Source organism: Monopterus albus, unplaced genomic scaffold (assembly GCF_001952655.1).
Source record: "Monopterus albus unplaced genomic scaffold, M_albus_1.0 scaffold418.1, whole genome shotgun sequence".
NCBI lineage: Eukaryota > Metazoa > Chordata > Actinopteri > Synbranchiformes > Synbranchidae > Monopterus > Monopterus albus.
Genome location: NW_018128298.1, coordinates 367,374 through 391,351, shown reverse-complemented (window position 1 = coordinate 391,351; position 23,978 = coordinate 367,374). Strand labels below are relative to the sequence as shown.

The window sequence follows — 23,978 nt, the reverse complement described above, 5'->3', positions numbered from 1 at the left end:
AATGGGCATGTGGAAAACATTAAAGTGTCAGAGTAGAAACAGTAAAGCTCAGCTCGTCTGTAGAGACACTTGGCCTTCGCTGATGGAGTTGTTACTGGAGGAAGATGAAGACGCTGTCAGAGAATTCAGACTGCTTGGTTCGCTGCCCCCAGACAGTGACATTACAACAGTCGTACTGTGGAATTAAAGGTTAACGCACAAAACATTGTGTGTGATGTCAACTGCACAGCTCACATCTTCACTCCTCTTTTTTATGTTGCGTTTCTTTTCTTCTTGAAAGGCAACCTTCAGTTTTTTCCCTTCTTACTCCTAAACAGCTTTCGTCTTTTCTCTGCTCTAGCTTTCATCTCACAGCACAGTTTTTTCTCCATTCTGTCCCTGAAAGGCTCGGACTTTGTTCTCTCGTGGTGGGTTTTCACACATTAAAGTCTCTCAGAACAGGAAATCCTAACTCTCTCTCTTTCTTTCTCTGGGTTTCTCATTACAGAAAGTCAGTGAGAAGGTTGGAGGGGCAGAAGGAACCAAGCTAGACGATGACTTCAAAGAAATGGAAAAGGTAATTATCTGTCTGTCTTGTCTCTCTGTGATTGACACTAAATATAAAACACACTCCACGGTCAGACAACTGTTGTATCAGAGCTAAAGTGGGTTTGTACATTAACTGTGACATTGCTTCTCTCATGTTTTGCCTGATGTGTTTTCCTCTGCAGAAGGTGGACGTCACCAGCAGAGCAGTGTTGGACATCATGACCAAAACTACAGAGTACCTACAGCCTAACCCAGGTATGGAACCTTGAGTCAAACCACACCCAGACGCCCGTCACGCAGTCCAGAACTAATACTGGTCTCTTCTGCTCCTTTAAAGCATCCAGAGCCAAGCTGAGTATGATTAACACCATGTCAAAGATCCGCGGGCAGGAAAAGGGCCCTGGTTACCCACAGGCTGAGACTGTGCTGGGTGACGCCATGTTCAAGTTTGGACGGGAGTTAGGGGAGGAGTCCAGCTTTGGTAAGTGGGACTGAACCCGTGTTAATGGTGTGATGGGAGGGAGCAGCATATGGTGTTAGTTCTGAGTCTCACTAGACCCTTAGGCTGAGAAGAACCTAGAGTAGCTTTAAAGAGACAAAGCCAGTGGCTATTTTAGTTCAAATTACCTGAAAAGGTAAATGTGCAGTTCCTGGTGAAAGACTGTAGGACGTCAGAGCAATAATGACATTCAGGGAAAAGACTAGAAGGCAGCTTATCAAACTGAAATCAGGCGTAACAAGGTCAAGTTATAGACATCCATACATTTCCTTCTATGAGACCAAGTCACCAGAAAAGGACAGTGGATGTCAAAGTTAAGTGCAGTTTGAGACCAAACCCTCTCAGCTCTGACACTAAACACACTGACCAATGGAAAGCCCTGGCTCCGCTGGATGATGATTTACCACTTCCTGTTTGGGAAAACGTTAGTCACACAGGTCACTATTTCTTTCCATTCCCCTTCTTTTACTTCTGTTTCTCTATCCATCCTTTATATTTCCTACTCTGTCCCATCCTTCCTCTCTCCCTTTGTCCCTTCCTTCCAGGCCTGGCGCTGATTGACGCTGGCGAGTCAATGAAGGAGCTTGGGGAGGTGAAGGATGCTCTGGACATGGAGGTCAAACAGAACTTCATTGACCCGCTGCAGAACCTCCATGACAAAGACCTCAAAGAGATACAGGTGAATAAACAGCTGTTACAGGCCCCAAGTTAAGATGTTTCTCTAGTCTTTAATGTGCTGTTTGCAAAGCTTGCTGAGCTGGAGTTAGTTCGTCACTGAATAGCTGCATAATTACAGATGGTGCATAGCAGCTTAGTGGACACCAACGCATCTCCCTGAATCGTAAATGGTACCCAAAGTGACTATGTTCCTCCTCCGCTGCAGCACCATCTGAAGAAGATGGAGGGCCGCCGTCTGGACTTTGACTACAAGAAGAAACGTCAGGGGAAAGTCCAGGAGGATGAAATCAAACAGGCGCTGGAGAAGTTCGACGAGAGCAAAGAGATCGCAGAGCAGAGCATGTTCAACCTGCTGGAGAGCGACGTAAAGACAAGCTTATCTTTTTACTTTTGCTGAAAAGTATGATAAATCAGTTGTATTTAATTTATTTAATAATTTAAGTGCTGGGAAAGAACAAAACAAATAAAATATTCACCATGTCTGTTGTACCACTACTGCTGCTGTAGTTACACATGGAGCTTTGGAGAAAGATCCCAGTGTGTTCAAAACTGCAACAGAAAAACCAAGAGCTGCAAACCTGTGCCATGCTGTTCCAAGCCAGACCCAGGCCCAGCAGGTGCACAGAGCAGAGCTCATGCAGTGAAGACACATATGGATGTGTGTGTGTTGCAGATTGAGCAGGTGAGCCAGCTGGCAGCGCTGGTCCAAGCTCAGCTGGAGTACCACAGCCGAGCTACCGAAATCCTCCAACAGCTCTCCAGCAAGATGGATGGCAGGTATTGATTTATCAGCCTATCTGTGATGAAAGCAAGCTAATAAAATAGAAATGATCAGACAAAACCTATGTGCCTCCAGGATAAAAGAAGTGTCCAGTAAACCCAGGAAGGAGTACACTCCAAAGCCCAGGATGACCCTGGAGCTGCTGCCCCCCAGTGAGAGCCACAATGGAGGGATACACTCTGCCAAATCCCCCGGAAGATCACCAGGTAGAGGGCGCAAGTGTATCCTTGGTGGGCGAATGGGAGCTTGAACCAAACAAAGCATTTTCTCCTGCTCTGCAGTGGAACGGCCTTATGCCAGGGTCAGGCTTTGTGATATCAGTGCAATAATGACCTGGCTTGACAGGCGTGGGCCACCATGAGTAAAAATGAGCATCAGGCACAAGAATTGCTTATTCTCTTCACTGTAGACTACACTACAACAGAAGCAACATAGCATCTTTTGCACCTCACATCCTGACAATAAACCAAAACAAAAGAATGGACACAGAAAAATGATCAGTTAGAAACTCGTTAAGAGGTAAGAACCTGTGGCCACTAGACGTAGCTCTGGACTCACTAAACCTGCCTTGTCCTTTTTGCCTCTGTCCCTGCACAGCCCCTATGGACCAGCCCTGCTGTCGAGCACTCTATGACTTTGAACCAGAGAACGAAGGCGAGCTGGGCTTCAAAGAGGGCGACGTCATCACCCTGACCAATCAGATCGACGACAACTGGTACGAGGGCATGATCAGTGGCCAGTCGGGCTTCTTCCCCATCAACTACGTAGATATCCTGGTGCCGCTGCCTCATTAGGTCCTACCAGTGGCCTGACCCTTCACCCCGACCCATCCAGACACCCCGAAACAGCCTGTATTTGCATAAACAACAAACCACACCCTCCTTCTACTTCTTCTTCTATGATTCTGTGCGATTCTGCTTTCACAAAATGGACTGAAACAAGAGAGGTAGGACAGTGATTGGAGGAGAAGAAGAGAGGGAGAGGGGGATGTCAGCGTGTGAGATGCAGAAGAGAGGGAGAAGTGAGGGACTGGCAAGAAGACGAAGACCTTTTACAGCTCAGCGCTCGGCCGGGCAGCACTGGATCCCAGTGAGGCCTTGGAGACTTACGACTAAGGCACGGTGTATATGTACGTGCATGTATGTGTCTGTATGTGCGTTTCGACCTGTTCTTAATCTATTATGATCAAGCCAGCACAAACTCCTGCTCGTCAGCTAAACTGTCTGACAGCTTTTTGTGATACTGTCTTCTTCTCCTCTTCCTTTACTTACTGTAAGAGTAATTCTGTCATTTCTACCTTGACCTTCTTTCTTGTGCTTCTCTTCAGTCCTAGATTCCTCAGAAACTGTCACAGTCTTTGCCACTTTCTTCCTTCCTTCACTGGCTGGCACTGTTTTTTAGCATGGCCCTATACAGTATACAGACCTGTAACCCGTGATCCAGAGCTACAGTAGGTCATCAAACCCTTTGGTTTTTCTTTGAGTGTCTCTCATAGTCTTTCTGCCACTTCTTGTAACATACCTGCCTTTCTCAGAGTCTGTGTCGAGCCTCAGCTCAGTCGATGTATGCATGAACCAGCCAAATCAAAGCTCTGAATAACAGTAAAATGTAGTTTTCAAGAGCGAATCTTTGGAATAAAGCTGTATCTGCAATAAGCAGGTTTTTGCAGAATGAAGAAGAGAACACTTGGTCACTTGTTTTGAAACCCATTTTTCTTACAATGAGAGTTTTAGAATGATTTAGAGGTTTGAGAGTTTGGAAGGTCATTCAACATGTTGGTAAACATGCCAGCTCAAGCTATGAAAGGGAAAAACTGAGTTACGTGATTTAGCCGACAGCAGCGATATGCTGCTAACACAACCAGCACAGGCTAGTTGTACTGAACAGAGCATTTCACCAGGTTAGCGAACTGATAAGCCTTGGCTTATTACAGTTTGGATAGAGGAAAAGATGCTTGTTTTCTCTGTGTGCTATTTTAAGTTACCCATTCACAGTGTTTGTGAGTACTGTGTGGAGTAGATAGAAGTTGAGTCAGATTATTTGTGGCTTTACAGAGGGCTGCATGCTAGCTGTTAGTAAGCACATGTATATACACTATCTTTGTGCACTCCAGCTGATGAGAACCCAGTTTCTTCTGACGTTAATCTTAGTAGACGTTTACAGTCTTGCAAAAGGACACATCATTTGTTGACCAACATGTTGTCAACTGCTGTGAGCACTACTGGGGAAGCCCACATATGGGACGGTCATTCCTACCACTCTCATTTCCACTAGTCTGTTCACCAGCTCTTCTTTGTCAGTGGAGGATGTTCTACGTTTTATGAACATTCAAGCTGGAACTCTGAAAGTTATGGGACATTTTAGAGAGCTGACAAAATTGTCAACTCACCAATTGTTTTTACAGTTGGGCAGACACTGAGCAGATTTGGTCCAGTTTTAGTCAGTGGTTGCCCTCAACTAGTTTTGGAATTGAGGTGATTTTCACCCAGATTAGTTGTCATTTGAACAGGCCCCATGTGCCTTGTTAATCATCTGGACTATCAGTGATCTGGCTTCCAGACAATGAGTCACCGAGCTAATTCTCCCGACAACCCGTGGTGACTGTTTCTAAACCCAAACAGTCATTTCACAACACTCACCCATGTTCTGAAGGTATTGTCTGACTCCTATATGCTTCTGCTCTTCGAACTGTCTGGATTCAAACACAGCTCAGTCCAGTTGGCAACAGAAAATGGCGCTGTCTCTCTCACTTTCTGCAGAAGTCAAGCAGCACCACCAGTGGTCAGCTATGATTATACCTCTAGAGAGGTACAAGCTGGTGCTAACCTTGAGTATAAGAAGCCGCAGGTTCTGGTGTTGTAGGAAGAGCATTTTAAATGTGTAGTGTATCACATTGTATGAGTTTGATGAAAGTCACACAGTGTCTGCCCAGATTAAGGTTTTAGAGTCTTAAATATTTCAAAAACTTGGACACATTTCAAACTTTGTCCGATCTAGAGACGTCTGATCATTCCATAATCTGTCTCCGAACATTATGAACATTCTAGAGCAATAAGTGCTCAAAACACTGTGGAACCATGGACACCAGATTCAGAACCTTCCAGGTATCCTGATAGTTCTCAACAACAGTTAGCTTAGCATACACCATCACATTTGAATTTCCAAACACTTCTCATCAGTATTGGTGGTAACAGTTAGTTGTGCTAGTTCATTGGAGTGCATCACATACAAGATACAGCAGGACTTGTACAATGACTATATCGGTTACTCAACCAAAGTGAGACTTACCTTTTGTGTGCGTATGTATCAGCAGTATTCTTGGTAATGCAGTGTTAAGAAGCCTATGAAAAAAATTGATGTTGTTTATTGTTAATAATGTGACTATTTATCACCTTTTTAGTTACAATGGAAACAATCAGTTCATGTAACAACATTGGTAAAATCAAAGTTAAAAGGTTTTGCCTTTGATAGCAAAAGAATATTTTTAATACGTTTTGGTTGCAGAGCCATAGACTGAAGGATACAGCACTTGTTGCTAGCTACAATATTAAAACTTCTGCTCTTAACATATGCTAACATTTGTAAAGATGCAGTCATAATGGTTGAATATTTAATGCCTGCACTGTATTGTATAATTATAAAGCTTAGGGTTTTTTATTATGTCGTCAAGCATTGGCAGGAGTCTGTGCTAGCACAGCTAATGCTAATGTGCCAGGTGTGGCTAACCAGCTAGCCTTTCGCTTCACATTCCCGTACTTGTGCTTTGGTGATGCAATGTTGAGCAGATTTCTTAAAAGTAAAAGTAAAGTATTTAGTGCCTGAATACTGAATACCTCGTCCTAAGTCTAACATGTTATGTTAAAATATTTTATTTAGAATCTATGTATTTAAAATATTTGGGATATATTATCAAGTGGGTGGATTTCATTTCAACAGCTGTACTATGCATTCTTTTCTCACCTTTTTGCACCTTTCCTCACTGCTTAATGAACATGATATAATGTATCTCAGTTATTATTATAGTATATTACAGCAACTTCCCTGTTACCTTCCATTAACAAGGGAGTTAGGGGCATTGACTGCACCACCTGAAAAGAGCTGAATTTGCTGTTTCAACTAAATGTTTGTTTACATCAGTGATAGTAATTTTGTAGATAGAATTTTTCCCATTTCCTGATTTATATGGGAGTTTTTGTCACTTTCTGCTTGATCTAAAAACTCCTAACTACTGCTAATCTACAGCTCATTTCAAAACAAGAAATTACATTTTTAACATATAGACCTGAGGAACCATTAAAGTATTCTGAGAATTTGTTGAAAACTGTCACTTGGATAAAATACAGGTACTTTGTTTTTGTATTGTGAGGGTGTATTCTGCATACTGTGTTACAACCCAACCTTGTGGCGATGTCTAAGTGTCAGGATGCTTCTGTAACTGTTTGCTAAGACGTGGCAGTCTATTTATACTGAAATGTGAATTAGGAGTTAAACTGTTGTCCAAGTTTGTGTTTCTTAAGCTCTGGGTCAGTGCTCTGACGTGAGTCACATCATGCTGGGTGTTGTCAGGTTCTCCAGAACAGTGATAATTAATCAGGTTCTCAGCAGAGAAGAAATATTTTATAACATTTTTGTTTTGAAGATGGAAACTTTAAGAGCTAGAATAATGTTTTTGGCACAAATAGTAATAATAAAATTTTAAAACAAATATAGCAGTTTTAGCCATGTTGCACAGATTGAATAATGTCTATCAGCTGTCAAAAACATTCAATACCAAGGCAATAAATAATGATATAACAATAATACTAAATCAATAAAAGGAAGAGATGGTTCTGGAAGAAATCTTTGGAACTGTCAATACAGTCGTAAGAAAAGTCACGGCGCTATTTGCAGTTTCCTGGTTTTCTGCATAAACTGGCCATGAAATGTGATCTGATGTTCACCAAAGTCACAAATATCAACAGACACAACATTTCTAAGCTGATACAACACAAACAATCCTGATCTTTCATGTCTTTATTGAACACACCCATTAAACATACTGTACATAGTGATGGTGGACAAAGCCACGGCAGCACTAGGCTGCTGTTCACAAGCAGCATCAGCTGATGCGAGCCAGGCCTTGTAATGAAGGGATCTCAGAAGACCTACAGTCAAGAGTTGTTGGTTTGCATGTAGCTGGAAAGGGTCACAGAGTCATCTCAAAGACTTCAGACATTCATCAGATGTGGAGATGATGTGGTGCTGTGGCTACTCTCCATAGAACAGTATGCCATGGAGGAAACCACTGCTCTCCAAAAACAACACTACAGCAGCCTGAAGTCTGCCAAAGACCACCACGACCTTCCACAACACCACTGGGAAAATGTCCTGTGGACAGATGAAACCAAGGTAGAACTGTCTTGGAAGAACACACAGCACCACGTACGGTGTAAAATACAAAGTAGTGCAAAGTGCAAAGTAAACTGCAACCTTAATCATGCCAGTACACTTTAAACATTTGTTGTTGCTTCTGGGGGAGCTCAAGTGTCTGTGGAGGAGCTAACCCCCTCTGGCTCCCACACTGTAGCTGGCACAACGCTCCTAAACCGACTGTCCTGACTGCAGCCTTTTGTCACTGCCCCCTGCTCCCACATACTTGCCAACCTTGAGAACAAAAAAACAGGGAGGATTTCAGAACCAACGTGGGGGTCTGGGGGTCCTCCCCCAGAAAAATGTGAGCTTCAAAGACATCTTTTCCCACATTCTGGCAACAAACAACAATGAATGAAAACAACAAAATAATAAGTACACAGCAACAGACTTTCTATGTAAACTACTTCTAAGTTAACTTTTCTCAGTGAATACAGAGAATGCAAAATAACGTGTCTCCTTTAGCAAGAGCTCCGACATAAAAATAAAAACTTATCAGCTTTCATTTGACATTCAATGACATCAGAATGTATGTTTAAAGGACGTGTTTGATAAAGACATGAACGATCAGGACTGTTTGTGTGTTATCGCCTTAGAAATATTGCGTTTGTTGATATTTGTGGCTTTGGTGAAGATCAGATCACACTTCATGTCCAATTTATGCAGAAAACCAGGAAGTTGCAAACAGTGTCATGACTTTTCTTGTGACTATCTATCTAGAGAACTTGGGTGTAGACATCTCTTCCATTGCCAAAGCAGATATGCGACGATAGCAGCAACATCATGGTCAGAAACGCTCTCTCTCTCCTTCCTTCTGCTACATTTTCTGCTATATTCTGTTACAGGTTGTTGGAAGTAATAACAGGGGTTTGGGGCACAGCTCTTTGTTTGTTTTCTGAGTCTGCCTGTGAAAAGTCTGTGAGCTGCATGCAACTGAGCCGCTTTGTGTGATGTTTGAGATGGTTTTCCAGAAAATAATGGGAAACTCTGTGTCCTGCTGACTTTTCCTCACACTGCCTCTGTGTTCTGTGCTATGCTTTTCATGTTGTATTTACCTTATTGGTTTTTTAATGTAATATTTTAACTTGCTTAAGTGATATTTGTATAGCACTCTTCTTCAAATTACAAAGTGCTTTAAGACTTTTTAAAACCTGGTCAGGATTTTGTTGCTCTTTTATTTTTCTGAGTTGTTTTGTTTTCTTTTGTGCTGATTTGCCCTCTATGGCCACAGGTATTCTAACCTCAGAGAGGGACTCGTACAGTGTTATCCTCCCTTTCCCCATTCCACTTTAAAAACAGTCGGATCTCGGTCACGTTACCGGCCTGAGCTCAGTTGCAGCACTGTGTTCCAGCTGACAGAGTGACAAACGGAGCCTGTAGACTGAAGCTTCAGTTCTCCAGACTTTTCTTTAGAGACCCAGAAGCTCTGAAAGTAGATATACTCTCACTGTCTGCGAAGAGTCTGTTTTTCTGGCTGATTTTTATTCAGAATACATTTAAATGCTTAATTTCTAACACTAAGTAAAATCAGGGAGACACAAAATTTACCTTAAGATCAGAACTCTGTGTTTTTGATTTTAAGGGCACACAAAGAGGCTAATTATCTTCATAATTAAAGTGTAAGACTGGTCTTTAAATAGCTTTAATTATCTACTAGAATCAAGCTGAAGCTGTAATGAGTTGAATTATGAGTAATGAGCTGGGCTGTTTCTTGGCTGGGATGACAAGAATTAACAACACTTAAGGTATAAATTCATTACATTAATTTGTGATAAACTACTGTCTGTCTAAGATGAACTTTTGCTCTCCTTCAGAGAAATGTTTGCAAAACGGCAGCTACAGTCTGCTCAGTGACCTGCGGGGTGTAATAACGTGGCCTTGGTGTGAGCCGTGACTGTGTTACATAATACTGTCTGCTCTGTGGTTGTATAAAAAGCCCTATGCCTATAGAATCTGGTGCGCTACATGTGTGTATGTGAGTATATACACACTTGTTGTTTATGTATGTGCTGTATGTATTGATTCAGGTTATTTATTTATTTATTTATTTATTCCTGTGTCCTATTTATTGGTTCAGCACCTGTGGCATATTTGGCAATTGTCAGTGCATTGGTACATGATCTGGAGGAACTGGAGGATTGGGGGTGGGGGGGGTGTAGGGACAGGGTTGTGGTCAATGGAAAAACTTAGCTGTGATACTAACTCTAACTGTTGCTCTCCTCGTATTGGACAATGATATAATCTAAGACCACTGTATGTATTAATGCTTGTCGTTAAGATGAACTGAAATGTAATGACAATAAAGAATTAACACTATGACTCTGATCTGTTCTTTATAGGTGCAACTTTATTCACCTGGAAGGAAGTTGTTGTGCTGAACATGCTCTACTATACAAAATCTACAAAGTAATCAGCAAACCAAAATATGGACAGAATAAAGAAAAAAATGGTTTTAATGGCAGGCTAAGCAAAAAGCAGTAAAATAAAACAGAATGTCAGTTGTATTGTTATATATTATACTATTAGATGGCGTCTACATTGCATTACAATGTGAACAGCATTTTGATGCAGTTTACTGAACTATTTATTTTATTTTCTATACTATAGGTGATGTTGGTAAAAAACATAGTTAAAATAGTAAAAATGTTTTATTTGTTTAGTTGTCAGTAAAACCTTGGAAATTGATATTTAAATGCAGCAAACTGCATGACTCACTTTTCACAAGCGCCATGGGAACGTTTCACTCGTTGTCGCAAGTTCGACGGGATAAAATAGAGACGTACCGGAAGTGCAAACGGTTTGACACTCAAATAAATTTGTACAACAAAACACCATCGATACAACTAAACTTGTTCGGAGCACTAAGGGCACTAAACGTGTAGTTATATGGTTTAGTTTCATATTTATTTTTGTATCATGCTGAACATCTGCCCTGTCCCACTTGAAATTACAGAACGCACATAAAAAAAGAAAAAGTACCGTCTTGTAAAACCAAAAACGAGACAAAAATGTTACAACATTACAAGTACTCTTAGGTAAAATATTAATGTGGAAAAAATTCAAAGGAGCTGCTCATAAAGAAAAGCTCTGCCGTTTATTCCGGTAAGACGCTGTCATTTAGTATGATAATTATTAAAAATGTTTTATAGCACCATAACGCATCTAAAGTATATTTTAAAGTATATTTTAAAGTATCCTATAGCGCGCGAGACACCGGGGGGGGGGAGGGGGGGGGGCAACCTTGCATTTCCGCCACAAGCACGAGGATTTTATTTTGAAAGGGCTGCCCAAAAGAACAGTGCGTGTTTTCTAGCTGGTTTCACACTAGTTCCGCGTGTTGATACTGACGAGAGGAACGAGGAAAAATAAGATTTTTGCGTCGCAAAGACACGAACCGGAGGACAATGGACATGAAGAAGCGGGTCTCGTTAGAACTGAGGCACCGGTCGCCGACAGAGGTGAGTGACTCGGGTTAATTTGTTTACCGCCGTGTAAACTTGACCGGCCGGAGAAGGAGGGGTGGCGAGCACATGGCGGTGTCTGCAGGGTCCCGAAAAGTGCCAAAATGTACATTTACTGTTCGGCGCAAACCTCCAAGTTCATTTAACCTCCGTATTCCACAATAATTGTTAAGAGTTTAAATCTTTGTTTTACTGCAAGACATCCTCGACGTTTTGTCGCTGCTAAACATCGCAGCCACGCAGCTGCGTATTACTGTTTTCTGTCTTGTCTTTGCAGTCGTCTCTGTTATTTAGCTCTAAATTGTCTTACACGTTCGAAAATTAACACTTAAGACGTTTTGTGTTTACCTTAACTTGTGTGCGCCTCCTTCCCGGGCACCGAAATACATATTCGTGTCTCTCGGGACCTGGCTAATGTGCGGGGCCTTATTATTTTTAAATTATGTTTTGTTTATATTTACAGCCTGTGTAAAAGTACACAGTTGAACACATGTGGCCTTTTAGATTTTGTGTCGAATAATTCACTACCTGTTTAGATGAAAACTTTGTAAAATGAATAGTGGGTAACGTTTAAAACTAACGACTCGTCCCGGGTTGCTTTTCCGCTTATAGTTGATGCATATGTAAAGCAGGAAATGCGTCCGTTTTTCGACTTACAAACCAACGCTGATAAATCTCGATATGGTGTTTGCAGAATAAACCCATGTTAAACTAGGTTCATATGGTTCGGGTTAAGTATCTATCCAAAATGTTTATCATCCAGAGATTAGTCGGAGCCCGTGTCCATAACGGCGCGTAGCTAGCTGCGTGCTAGTGCTAGCATGCTAATTTGGGTACTTTGTGTGCTGTGGCTTTGCAGTAGTCGCCTGGATTGCTCCCCAACCCGCTATAAACCCCGTTATATTCAGTCGGGGTAACAGGTGAGGACATAAGAGAGGATAATACGCCGAATACCAGCGGAGAAGCCATTACCGGAGAGCTAGCAAGTGAGCTAACCTAGCAGCATCACGTGTGTTTGGAGTTTACAAACAGACAGATAGGGGCTCGTTACAACATGAAACGGAACAGGACTCCTCTTCACTAGTACGCTTCCTCGGTTGTGTCCTAATGTTTCTCCCCTTTGTGAATTGTGGTTATTGTTCATCATCATCTCACACACGATGTGCTTCTGAAAAGACTCGACGTCCACTCCGCCTCGGTGATGGAATGACTGGATTAGTCAAACTCGCGCCACAGTCGTGAAATAAAGAAATGAATCATTTTGACCCAGACCTCTGTAGCAGCACTGTGAGTGCCGATAGTCAGTAAACGCATCACAGCTGAGAGTGGTGAGTTTTCTTTCTAATCTGGATTTGAGGACGTTTCCAGTCTTTTCCTCGATGTTGCTGGTGTTGCCACACACAACTTGTTTATAGGCAGCCATTCAAGAATTTGTGTGACTGAGACTGTTGTTAGATTATTTTGTTTATCCATTTATTGTTGTTGCTTTTGTTTGAGCTTTTCTGACATGTTGAGCTTGTTGCGTTATCCTTATACCAGGTTTTTATTAACCACTAATGTTGAATATGTTTGTATTAGTTTTGGTAGTTACCTTTTTTGTGTTTATACTTTTCCTCATTAACAGCGTCTGGAAAGGGACCACCTGTCTGACTGGTGCATTTACAGCAGTGTTTTATGAATGTACACTGTCCCTCAATAAATAAAGACAAACGGTTATATCAGCTGCTCATGTCTGAATGAGTTAACAGCAGTTATTTATCCATCTGCCAGAGACAGAGTTTTTAATTTATTGAACCAATATAAAAATAATGGTAAGAAAGCCAAACTGTTTTTATGACATCAGCTCTTTCTGTTGTTTTATTGTTTCCAGCTGTGGTATGAGATGTTTAACTATTTCTTGCCTTTGAAATAAATAAAAAAAAAAAACAACAACCCTGGACTAAGAGAGCCCGCTTCCCTCTCCTCAGGTCCAGGAGCTGGTCCTGGATAACTGTCGCTCCAGCGAGGGCAAAATCGAAGGGATCACAGAGGAGTTCTCGAACCTGGAGCTGCTCAGCCTCATCAACGTCGGCCTGACCAGCGTCGCAGACGTCCCCAAACTGGACAAACTCAAAAAGGTCAGAACCATGTGTGTCTGTTTGTGTAGCACTGGACCAAATCCATGACATCGGTTTCATGTTGACAGATCTCACCCTGTTGCTGGTGGTTGTTGCTCCATTGATTTTCTAAATATTTGGCCATTATCGATCTGCTGGGTCTAAAGCTGGACTATACATCAAATCCCTTGATTGGCTTTTTTTTTCCTCTTTTGAATGATGTTAAACTGACTTGAGACTGGTGCTTCCTCTGCTGCAACTCAAGCGCCAACGCCCCAGACTGTGCATGAAGATGGCAGACATGTCACCACTTCCTGCCATTATGCGAAAGTGAATCAAGATGAATCATTGTCATCCAGTCACAAGTGATTAACTGTGGAAATGTAACATCTTTGTCTAGTAAACTCTTCCAGTGCAAAAAAATAAATGAACGTGCACTTGACGTTTAATCTTCGCTATCAAATATTTTTTGATTTTGTTGTTGAAATGTCTAAAACGGCTAAATATTAATCAGTCTTTCAATGCTCAGGGTGACGTCACAGCTGTCACCAGCCCACAGATAACGCATGGCAGTTAAGCTGCTATGTAGCCTAGCCGCACTGACATAACCAAGGTGGACAAAATAATAGAAACACTTGTCACTACGATGCGGCCTCCAAAGTGTATCTACACCTCTGTGAATCAATCTGACCACAAAGTGAACAGGGTCGCCTCCATGAACGAGGGTTTACTGCGGGACTGTTGGATCAGACCAACTTGTACTGAGCCTATAACAGATTTTTTTTTTTTTTGTTTTTTGTTTTTTAAACATTATTCCTCCTGCAGTTGGAGCTGAGTGACAACAGGATATCGGGCGGTCTGGAGGTCCTGGCGGAGCGGCTGGTCAACCTAACACACCTGAACCTCAGCGGGAACAAGTTCAAAGACATCAGCACCCTGGAGCCTCTGGTGGGTGGAGCTAGCATCAGAATAATCGACACTGACTGTCGTGACCGCTTGAACCTTAAATATTGTAGTTGAACTGGTCAAACTGGGGCGTTCTGGTTTGACCTGTGGCCACACCTCCACTGTCAGATGGTCGGAGCCTGAGCTACAGCCTCACACCTTGTAGTCAACCGGCTCTGAACTGATTGTTTCTCTGTCAGTTGTCTGATTTGTTCATGTGGATGTTTTCCCATGGACTGAACTTGCAGTCTGAAATCGGCTGCAGTAACAAGGCCATTACCTCTGCTGGTCAGAATCATGTGGAAGCATTTAAGGCAGCATTTGCTGTTATTTTTATTAATAAATCATTGGCTTTTCTTCACAGTCTTAAAACTTCAGTTTGTTTCATCAGAGATTTCAGTCACTGGAAGCAGCAGATTCTTACTTGGGTCGGTGTATTATAATAATTGTCACCAGTCAGTTTGCAGAGGCAGACGGAGTGTGTTACCATGTCTGTCGTGTCCCCACCAGAAAAAGTTGCTCCACCTGAAGAGTCTGGACCTGTTTAACTGCGAGGTGACCAACCTGGCTGACTACAGGGAGTCAATCTTCAAGCTCCTCCCCCAGCTCACCTACCTGGACGGCTACGACATCGACGACTGCGAGGCCTCCGACTCTGATGGAGAGGGAGATGGGGTCGACGACGAGGATGAAGAAGGTGGGGTTTCAGTGTAGCAGATAAGATACCTCGGCGTTGGCGTTTGATTGGTTGCTGTGAATCTTCCTTTGCCGAGCGTGTCGAGTACACTTCCTGTTTGTTTACGTGTGATTTAGTCTCTCCAGCTTCTCAGACATGACAGTTTGCAGCTTTTCTGTTTTACATCGCTGTGAACTGAGAATCTTTGGCTTTTGGACAGATGTCAGATAAAACATGAAATTCAAAATTTTCTAAACAAGACTAATTGTGAAAACAATTCAGAGTATTTGTGAATAAAAATAATATAATAGCCCTTGAACCAGGCTTCGTGCTAATGGTTGTGTTAACATGTAGCATGTGAGTGAAACGTACTTTAAATTATTGTGTTGCACCATTTATTGGCATTAATCTCAGTGCACGTGAGGCCGACAGGAATCGAGGGTTGTGTGTGCTTTGTTTTATATAGGTGTCCTGTCATGGTAAACAGCTCGGTGCTACATTCATCAAAATCTACAATGCAAGCACATTTAAAATTAGAAAAGCTGCTGCCACCAACCGTTTTCACTTTTAAATGATCTGTTGGGATTTTTCCTCATTCATTAATCAATTTAGTGTTAAAACCTTTCAAAACCTTTTTTTAAAGTCTACTAAGGAAAGTGTATGTTGACCAGTCAAGTGCCCAGAACAAAACAGATGTGCTGCATGTGATTGGCGTAATTATTAAATACTGTTCATCTGTTTTGTGCGTCCCAGAGGGCGGGTCTGAGGGTTTTGAGGAGGAGGAGGAGGAGGAGGAGGACGTAGTGGCTGAAGATGATGACGATGACAGCAGCAGCGAAGACGAGGTGAGTCGGTGGAGGGTTGCTTGTTTTCACGTGATGTTTATTAGGCAGAAACGTGTCTCCGGATGCTTCAGGTCATAACCAAATTTATGCTGTTAAATGAAATTGTCCTGTGAGTTTTGAAAGTAACTTGAACATGTTGACCCACAGATTCAGTCTTATCACACACCGATCCACCAAAAACGTAACTCCCTGCTGCGTTTTAACGCATGGGGTTGCGTTGGTCAGGTGGAGTGCTGTAGGCGTGGTACAGCCGCATTGTGATGAGTCGACGTGAGTGGCTTCATTCACATCTTCAGCCCGGGAGTTTTCATTCTTTTGGTTAGCCACGCTGCTAATGTAGCCTACTCTACCTTAGCACCAGTGGCGGTGGTTCTACATTGAATTACTTCCTGGGAGAGAGCCCGCAGATTATTTTCTTTCCAAGTGCTTGTGCCGCCCCCCACGTGTCATGAAAAAATGCCGCCCTGGGCGGCTGCCCGGTTCGCCCATGCCAAAAACCGCCCCTGCTTAGCACCACTTCTCCCATCAGTGTGTCGGTGTTGATGGATTAAAAACAAACTACTAATGAAAACACATAGTGCTGTGGCGCATTAACTGTGGCCACAGTGACTAGTGGTGAATACTCCTGCTAACAAGGTAAATAAAATTGTTCTTCCTGTGGGCGTCCATGTCCCGATCGTCCTCTGTACGTGATTGGTTAACGCAGTGCCTTTTCCAGGTGATGTCACCGTGTAGTGTGGTTAAAGTTGAACCGGTTTCAACGTTTTCATGGTACAGGGCTGTCATTTTGCTGGAGCCCCCTGCAGTGAACGCTGTCCCCCATAGAAATGAATGAGAGGGCTGCGTTTTTCACACATTTGAAACTCGGTCTGAACGCGTCCTAACTGCGGCAGCACTTCATCTTCATGCGTTTGCTGTCCGTCACCTGATTCTAACCAGTGTTCTCACATGTGGGGGTGTGTTTTATTTGGGGAAAAGTTTAAGGAACGGGGGTTTTGTTAAAATCTGTTTTTCTCACAGTCGGATATGAAAACGGTGTGAGTCGGTGCCCAGGTTTACACGGCGACTCATGGATGATGAAGCACCGACTTTTTACTGACGAGGTTTTGTTTCCGTAGGATGGAGAGGTGAATGGAGATGTGGACAGTGAGGAGGAGGAGGAGGAGGAAGAAGAAGAAGAGGAGGAGGATGGTCAGTAGCACTGTGGCTCCTCGCAGTTCAGACCACAGTTTGACATGTTCTGTGTTCTGCCTCATCCACAGGAACCTTCATCCAACCATTAAGTCATTTGGGCAAAAAATGTTTCCTCTGTTAAACAAGAAGAAGTGTTTTATTATTTCTGATCAGTTTTCACATTAATGTTCAAAATCGAGCTGAATTCACGGTGAGATGTCCCAGTTTGTGTTGGGAAATAAAGCTGCTGTAGTGACTGAGATACCTGCTGCTGATGTTGAACCTCTGTGTCTCCTCTGCAGACGAGGACTTGTCTCCAGCCAAAGGAGAGAAGAGGAAGAGGGACCCCGAGGATGATGAGGATGAAGATGATGAATAAGGACCCCGCACACCCCTGTGACCCTTGCACCCCACCTTGCTTCCCCCTCTGCTCAGCCCCACATCCCCTTTTTGAGACTGGTCTCTTCCCACTGCGCTCCTGTCGGCTCCCCCTTCACTCAAACCAAACGACTTCCGTTAACTCGCAAAGCTCATTTTTATCATTCGATTTTTACTCCCGGTCCCGAGTCGTCCATAGTCGTAGTTTTAAATTCATACGTCCACAGTTTGAACCACGGTGTGGTTCTTTAACAGACGCGTACAGACTCTGTATGTCATTTAATAGCAGTCGCCTGGAGAAAGTACCTGTGTGTTTGTAGTGATACACCAATAAGACATGACACCTTCGATTTGGCAGCACGGATCAGAACCTCGACTAATGAGTCATCATTGTTGTCTCAGTTAATTGCTTGGTCTATGAAAACTCAGTTTTAATTTCCTAAAGCTGAAAGTGATGCCTGGAGACGTCTGTGAAGTGTTGCAGACGAGGAAGAGCAGCAGCACGTCTTCATTTTACAACCTGGAGCCAGACGTAGTTTGGAAACAGTCGCTGGATCATCACAGTAGTTACTGTTAACTCATCAGTTAATCCAGTGATTGTTTCAGGCCTACAGCAGATCACGTCTAAAGATCAGCTTACAGAGCACCACCCTGCTCCACCTCTGACAAGTATTGTAGGGTTTTGCTTTGGTGACTAAAATGGGAAGGAAAGTACAGCCTCCCAAGGCGCAGCCCAGACCCTCGTGTGACGGATAAAACCACGTCGTCTTTCTGCACCATTAATTTTCCTTTTGCCTGTAAGTTGCTGTTCTGACAGGTACAACACAAGTCACTGGTATATTTATTACAACAGGCAAACATTTTGGGAATTTCTCCCAGTGTGGCTCCAGATTCGAACACATTAACGAACAGTAAACGCATCATCAGTTGTAAGAAGCTCTTAACCGAAGCTCCGCGGAGGCCAGACCCCTCTTGACTGCAGTTTTCTTCAGGTTGAGATATTTTGTGCTCAGGACAGAAGCTTCTGTTTTGTTTCCTTGTCTCAGATGATATAAAATCTTTTTTTCAAAGTGTCGTCATGATGACATTACCTTTCAGGGAGGTAGCGGCACCTCTGGGATGCCGAAGAAAACCCCTTCCTCGCTGACATCATCACTCTGGGACTGAACCAGCTGCTGTGATGTCATTGCCGGGCTCACAAGAGGCCCAGTGCCCCGTCCCCCACTCCCCGCGGCCGAGCGCGCTCAGGGCAAACTGTTTTCTCTTTTTGGCCAACAGAGCTTTTTAAAAGAAGTATTTTTTCAAAGTTGTTTTGCTGATGTGTGTGGTTTTCTGGGGACGCTCCGTCTCCCTCCCCCTCTCTGCCTCTTTGTTTCCAGCTGCTCCTTCACTGACTAGTTTTTCTTTTTTACTTTATGTAAGTTAAAGGAAAAACAAACAAAAAAACACAAATGGACATTGTAAATAAAATCTTAACATTTTCCTCCTGGCGTCTCCTCTCTCGCCTTTTGTTGTGACCTTCCCCCCGTTTTGTCTGCAGCATTTGCTTATTTCTCAGATAATTACTAGGTTTTATAATAAACATTGTACCTCGGGTCTGTCAGCGCTGCCACAGGAGGCTAAACCAGTTCACCTCGCTGTGGTGCGCCTCACAAACCAGCAGATGTCGCTGTTTCATCACTGGTCTGTTCAAACCAGTTATAAATATTTAATGTTTAGATTTCTGTTCCTGTCGTTACTGCAGACGTTTTGAGTTTTTCTATGTTTTGACTTAACGTTGTTTAATTGGATGAAGAAGTTGGAAACAGACGACTGACAGGTGTGTTTTTATTTGTGGCTTCACTGACGAGCTGACCCAGTCAGAAAGTTGCCCTCATGAACTTCCTGGTGTTTCTGACCTCCAGCTCCAGCTGTTCGATCTTCACCTGCACGACAGAAACAGTCTGTTACCCAAAGTACTGAAATACGCGTTACACTCCTGCGTTACTGTTAGTTTGACTGTGGCTTTACATATTGTGAGACTATGGCTGGCAGGGTTTTTGTCATGTGCAGATTTCTGACCCGTTTAGATCCTGACTGGCACAGAAGGCACCTGCATTAGCAGAGGTTTACCAGAGTCTTCATCATTTACAGTGTCAGCTGTGATTTGAGAAGAAGAAGCACCATGTGGACTGTGGTTGTGTGATACCAACGTCTTTCTGACTGAGCTGCTCTTTCAGGCCTCTGATCTCGTCTTGCTGTCTGTAAAATTCTTGCAGGAGCTGAAATAAAAGAAAAGATGAGTGACGCGTGTTTCTTGGCAGGAAGAGAGGACGCTGCGTCCCGTCCACGGCTGCGTCTCGTCTGGCTGCCACCCCGACAGGTCGCTCACATCTGGAGGGTATTTGGCGTCCTGGTAGGCCAGCTGCTCGTCCAGGAAGCCCTGGAGAGAGACCACCAGTGGGGTTACAGCAGCTTTAGTCTAAAGAGCTGCTGATGTGGGGAATGATTCTTGGTGGTTAACGAGGCATTTTACATCTGTTTCACTAGAAAGCAACTTGAAGGTTATTAAAGTCATGTTCACTCTTGTTTACATTGAGAAATATTCAAACCCCTGACTTTTTTAATAGCTGCATCCTCTTATCAAATGCTGTAGAGCTCAAGTAACTTATTTACTATATCACTTAATTACTTTTGGTTACTTTTTAATAAAACTGTAAACTCTGTGCTTCCACAGAGCAACAAGGTGACGTCGCCTTGTCTTTTTGACCAACAGTCCAAAATCTGTTTAATTGAAAGAAAATTGACATTGTACAGGAGTTTGTTTTTGTTCAAACTTGAGAATCTCAAATCCACCAAATACCATAACCCATATATTTTCAAAGTAGCTGCAATGTACCTCTTCATTAGAAAGTACATTTCCACTACCTGGTGAATGTTGTCCACATAGACCAGCTCTAGACGTGGCCTGTGTTCGGTCTCATGTGTACAGATAGTTTGTAGAGACTGGTTGCAGATATCTTCATCGGCCAAACCTCTTGTTTTCTTAAAGGAGAAAAAATGCTGCCCACTGTTAGTTTCCCCTTTGTGGTGTGGATGGGATTCAAACCACAGTTTGACCTGTTCTGTGCGCTACCTCATTCATGAAGTCCAGGTTTGTCTGAGTCGCTGCACCAACAGCCGGGCCTGTCTGGAACCTCAGGGAGCTCAGCTGCTTCGCTAGCCCCCTCTCAGCAGGGGTTTCTGGGTAAGGGTTGGTTACTCCAGTCCCAGGCTCCAGGGACATCAGCACCGGGCCTGATGAAGAGATGTAAGACACAGGAAGCTGTCATAGACCACTGGCCTTCCTGTCAGCTGTTCAGAGGCACTGGCAGGTCACTGACCCCTGTTGATCCCTGACAGCCACTCCTGAGCCGTCATGGCCGCCTGGTTTCCAGCTGTCATTGGGTACAGGTCCTCTTGGAAAACACCTGACTGGAAGGACAGATGGGAAAGCCACAGCGTTTCTTTCCATCCTTTGTTTTCACTTTGTACAGTCTAGTTAATGAGATGAGAACACATCATCCTCACCTGTTTCCGCGGTACGATCATCGACAGCGGTTCCACCAGGTCTTTGACAGCGATCAGACGATAAAATCGGAAAACCTCACATATGTTCATGTCCAGGCCGCGTTTTGGCATCACCCCTTAAGGGAGGACAGAGGACATTTGGAAGTAATTTGTCTCTCAGTGCTGCTGGGGAAACGTTTTGTGCAGTGTCTCACAGCACATTGACGAGCAAGAAACGGGTTTTAAACATGGCTCCTGCCAGTGTGGCATGATGTACGCTCAGGGTCCACATATGCTGCACTGTTTAAACCGCTTGAACAGAAAGATGAAAGGCCTGTTTCTGAATTTCCAGGACAGGAACAACTTTCTGAAACTTCAGGTGTCTCCAGCATCCTGGAGGGGGAAGTGCTGCAGCACCCGATGCAATATGAAGCCGTGTGAGACCGTTTTTTCTGGTGGGAATGTGAGTACTCCATAAACCAATGTGCTAATCTGGACCCTTACCCAAATGAAATGTCACGTCCTGCTACCAATGATCAAAAATATAGTTGGACCAACATAAGTGGGTTTATTTAGCTGCGTTGCTCCGGCTGATGGGCTGTGACTTGTAAGTGTGTGTGTCTCACCCAGGCCTTTGTGTGGCAGCAGTGACCTGTACTCCATCAGGAAGCTGAGGTAAGGTTTCTCAGCGCTCAGCTCGTAGCACCTGATGTTCCCGTCACCCTAGAGCACACAAACATTAACAGAGAGCCTTAGACTCCTTATTGTATGTAAAGGTGGTCTACATGTTTAAGGACGCTGGTAAATTTGAAGTTTAAATTCCCTGTTGGGAAGACGACTCATCCATCTGAATCAGGGTACGCAAATAAAATAAAAAGCCTAAAATATGAGTGTGACCTCAAACACACACTGTGTGGCTGTAGGAATGGTGACGAAATACCAAACGTTAGAAGGAGTCGAAGACGGAGGAGAGAGAAATCCACTGCTTAGTGCATTGCTTGTGAAGATGGAAGAAGACCTATAGAAGCTGTACTCAAAGTTGTGTCTGGGTGTGTGTGTTCAAATGTGTTCTTGTGTGTTGTCTGACCTTTCCGGCCAGGTAAAGCATGTGTGTGTCCGGGTCGTAGAACGGGAAGAGAACTCCTCCGGCACCGTCCAGTTCTTCTTCGTACAGAGGCTCAGATAAGTCGTCCTGCACATGCAGACCCACACAGACAGCGACAACAAAATACACTTGACCTCTAGATTCACCGAATACCTGCTTGTAAAACCCCACTTTTTGTTGGAAAAGGGAAACTTAGTGAAGTTTCCAGAGGCTGAGCTGCTGCTTCCATCCACCAGGCTTTAACGTGCAGGTGAACAATAGCTACTTTTGTCCTTGGCAAAACATAAGCACCTCAGTGAGTCCTCCTTGGTGTTGTCTCATTGTGGTTTTAACTGTTTTTGGTGAAAAACATTTTTTAGAAGCAGCTGGCATTAAATGAAGAGAAGAAGGAGAAGTGAATGCAGATTTGATGCTGAGAATGTGCCGTGACATTATAGTTTAGGACACCTGCTGGTCTTCAGCTAATGATGTACAAGTGTGTGTCTCACAGGGTCCCAGAGGACGATGTGTCTGTGGTGCCAGGGCGAGCTGCCCGTGGACAGCAGCAGTTTCATCCCTCCTAGATATAAGACCTTACTGGCTCTGTGGGACTTGGGGCTGGACACCTGCAGGAGCATTAGTAACAGATTAGTTTTCTGTGTTCATGAGGACTCAGATGAAACAAACCCTTCAAGTAAAACACACCTGTAGAACTTTTCCTGTCCTTGGGTCCAGGACCCGAACCCGTTTGTCTTTGGATGTGACCGCCAGCCTGCTGCCGTTGCTGTTGAAGCTGACAGAAAGCAGCAGCGTCTCCGACGGGTAGCGGCGGTGGACGGGCATCAGAACGACCCGGACCGGGAACCTGATGAGTGCACTTTCCTGGGACACGTCCCAGAGGAGGACCTGGGATGAAAAGAGATGTGGCTGCTTTGAAGGGTGAGTTGACCTAAGTACACCAACTCAGGTTGTTTGAAGCAGCTATAAGCAGTACTTTTATCATGACAATGTACTAAATGAGAATGTGAAAGGGGTCGGTCACAGTGTCGAACCTACAGATACTGATCAGCTGAATCAACAGCTCTGCTCGGCTTCACAGACGCTTTCAGCTCAGTGTTTAGCAGCTTTACTGTTTGGGTTCGCTGTTACCACTCTGTGTGTTTCCAGCAGCAGGAAGCAGCTGTTTTCAGAGAAGACACTCTAAAAAGCCACTGTCCACTTCCTGCTCAGCAGCAGACAGACACAGTCAGAGACAGTGGACACAGTGCAGCATTTAGCAGCTACAGAGCCGGAGGTTTCCCTCAGGAGCTGGTGGAGACCAAAGCAGAGCTAATAGAAAGGGAGCACTGGACTGAGGTTCATCAACCACCTGATGAACCTCATTCCGGTGCTCCCAGTCCGTGGTGAGGTTCAACACGACTCAGAAGCAGCAGTAGAGACTTGGCTTCCTGGTATATTTATGTTCAGGCTCTGGCAAAATGCTTGTTGAGTCCAAGCAAAACTAAATGAGAAAAATCATTTTCTAGAGGCTACATGTAAGTTACAGTGGCGTAGGTTTGGCAGTACTGTACGCTGTGATAAATGATTTGCCAGAATCAGCCCAGTACTGGTGCCAGGTGCCGACACTGGCTCGAACTGGGCCAGGCTGCTGCTAACTGGAACTGACTCTCAGACCAAATCAGCTTTAGTCAGCAGAATCAGACCAGTGAGCTGGATCACATTTAGTCTTTAATTTAGTGCCAGAACACAGCTGATCACAACGCCACTGAGCCAAAATTCACCCTGATCATTGAACCTACTGGAGTGACACCGTGTCAGTGGTCGTCATTTATGAGGTAAGGCTTTAACACTATGAAGACTTCTTTACAAACATAAGGACGAGCTCTAGTTTTCACGG

At 43.8% G+C, this 23,978-nt stretch overlaps 3 protein-coding genes across 3 annotated transcripts in view; 2 read left to right on the top strand and 1 right to left on the bottom strand.

Moving 5' to 3' along the window:
• The window catches only part of LOC109951914 (endophilin-A1-like), a 17,099-nt gene extending 11,629 nt beyond the window's left edge, over window positions 1-5,470 (top strand). Inside the window, exons 2-9 of the mRNA XM_020586679.1 lie at window positions 488-556; window positions 711-783; window positions 866-1,009; window positions 1,573-1,706; window positions 1,911-2,069; window positions 2,379-2,482; window positions 2,562-2,692; window positions 3,084-5,470. Coding sequence (XP_020442335.1) covers window positions 488-556; window positions 711-783; window positions 866-1,009; window positions 1,573-1,706; window positions 1,911-2,069; window positions 2,379-2,482; window positions 2,562-2,692; window positions 3,084-3,280 — 1,011 coding nt within the window. The 3' untranslated portion in view covers window positions 3,281-5,470. The remainder of the gene's footprint in view (window positions 1-487; window positions 557-710; window positions 784-865; window positions 1,010-1,572; window positions 1,707-1,910; window positions 2,070-2,378; window positions 2,483-2,561; window positions 2,693-3,083) is intronic.
• A 5,647-nt stretch (window positions 5,471-11,117) lies between these two features.
• Window positions 11,118-19,007, top strand: LOC109951911 (acidic leucine-rich nuclear phosphoprotein 32 family member D-like). Its single transcript, XM_020586672.1, has 7 exons — window positions 11,118-11,353; window positions 13,324-13,473; window positions 14,278-14,400; window positions 14,908-15,094; window positions 15,827-15,918; window positions 17,037-17,109; window positions 17,394-19,007. Exons 1-7 carry the CDS (start codon window positions 11,300-11,302, stop codon window positions 17,468-17,470), a joined length of 756 nt encoding a protein of 251 aa, XP_020442328.1. The 5' UTR covers window positions 11,118-11,299; the 3' UTR covers window positions 17,471-19,007.
• A 1,462-nt stretch (window positions 19,008-20,469) lies between these two features.
• coro2ab (coronin 2Ab) overlaps window positions 20,470-23,978 on the bottom strand; it is a 4,742-nt gene continuing 1,233 nt past the window's right edge. Inside the window, exons 4-10 of the mRNA XM_020586671.1 lie at window positions 22,787-22,987; window positions 22,591-22,707; window positions 22,085-22,189; window positions 21,624-21,720; window positions 21,019-21,134; window positions 20,832-20,922; window positions 20,470-20,745 (exon numbers count right to left, since the gene is read on the bottom strand). Of these exons, the coding sequence (XP_020442327.1) occupies window positions 20,552-20,745; window positions 20,832-20,922; window positions 21,019-21,134; window positions 21,624-21,720; window positions 22,085-22,189; window positions 22,591-22,707; window positions 22,787-22,987 (921 nt within the window). The 3' untranslated portion in view covers window positions 20,470-20,551. The remainder of the gene's footprint in view (window positions 20,746-20,831; window positions 20,923-21,018; window positions 21,135-21,623; window positions 21,721-22,084; window positions 22,190-22,590; window positions 22,708-22,786; window positions 22,988-23,978) is intronic.

Excerpts from the sequence above, each read along its gene's own strand:
- LOC109951911 (XM_020586672.1), top strand. The coding sequence starts at position 11,300 with ATGGACATGAAGAAGCGGGTCTCGTTAGAACTGAGGCACCGGTCGCCG. Across the intron at positions 11,354-13,323 it reads GGCACCGGTCGCCGACAGAG|GTCCAGGAGCTGGTCCTGGA; the intron begins GTGAGTGACTCG and ends CCCTCTCCTCAG. Across the intron at positions 15,095-15,826 it reads CGACGACGAGGATGAAGAAG|AGGGCGGGTCTGAGGGTTTT; the intron begins GTGGGGTTTCAG and ends TGTGCGTCCCAG.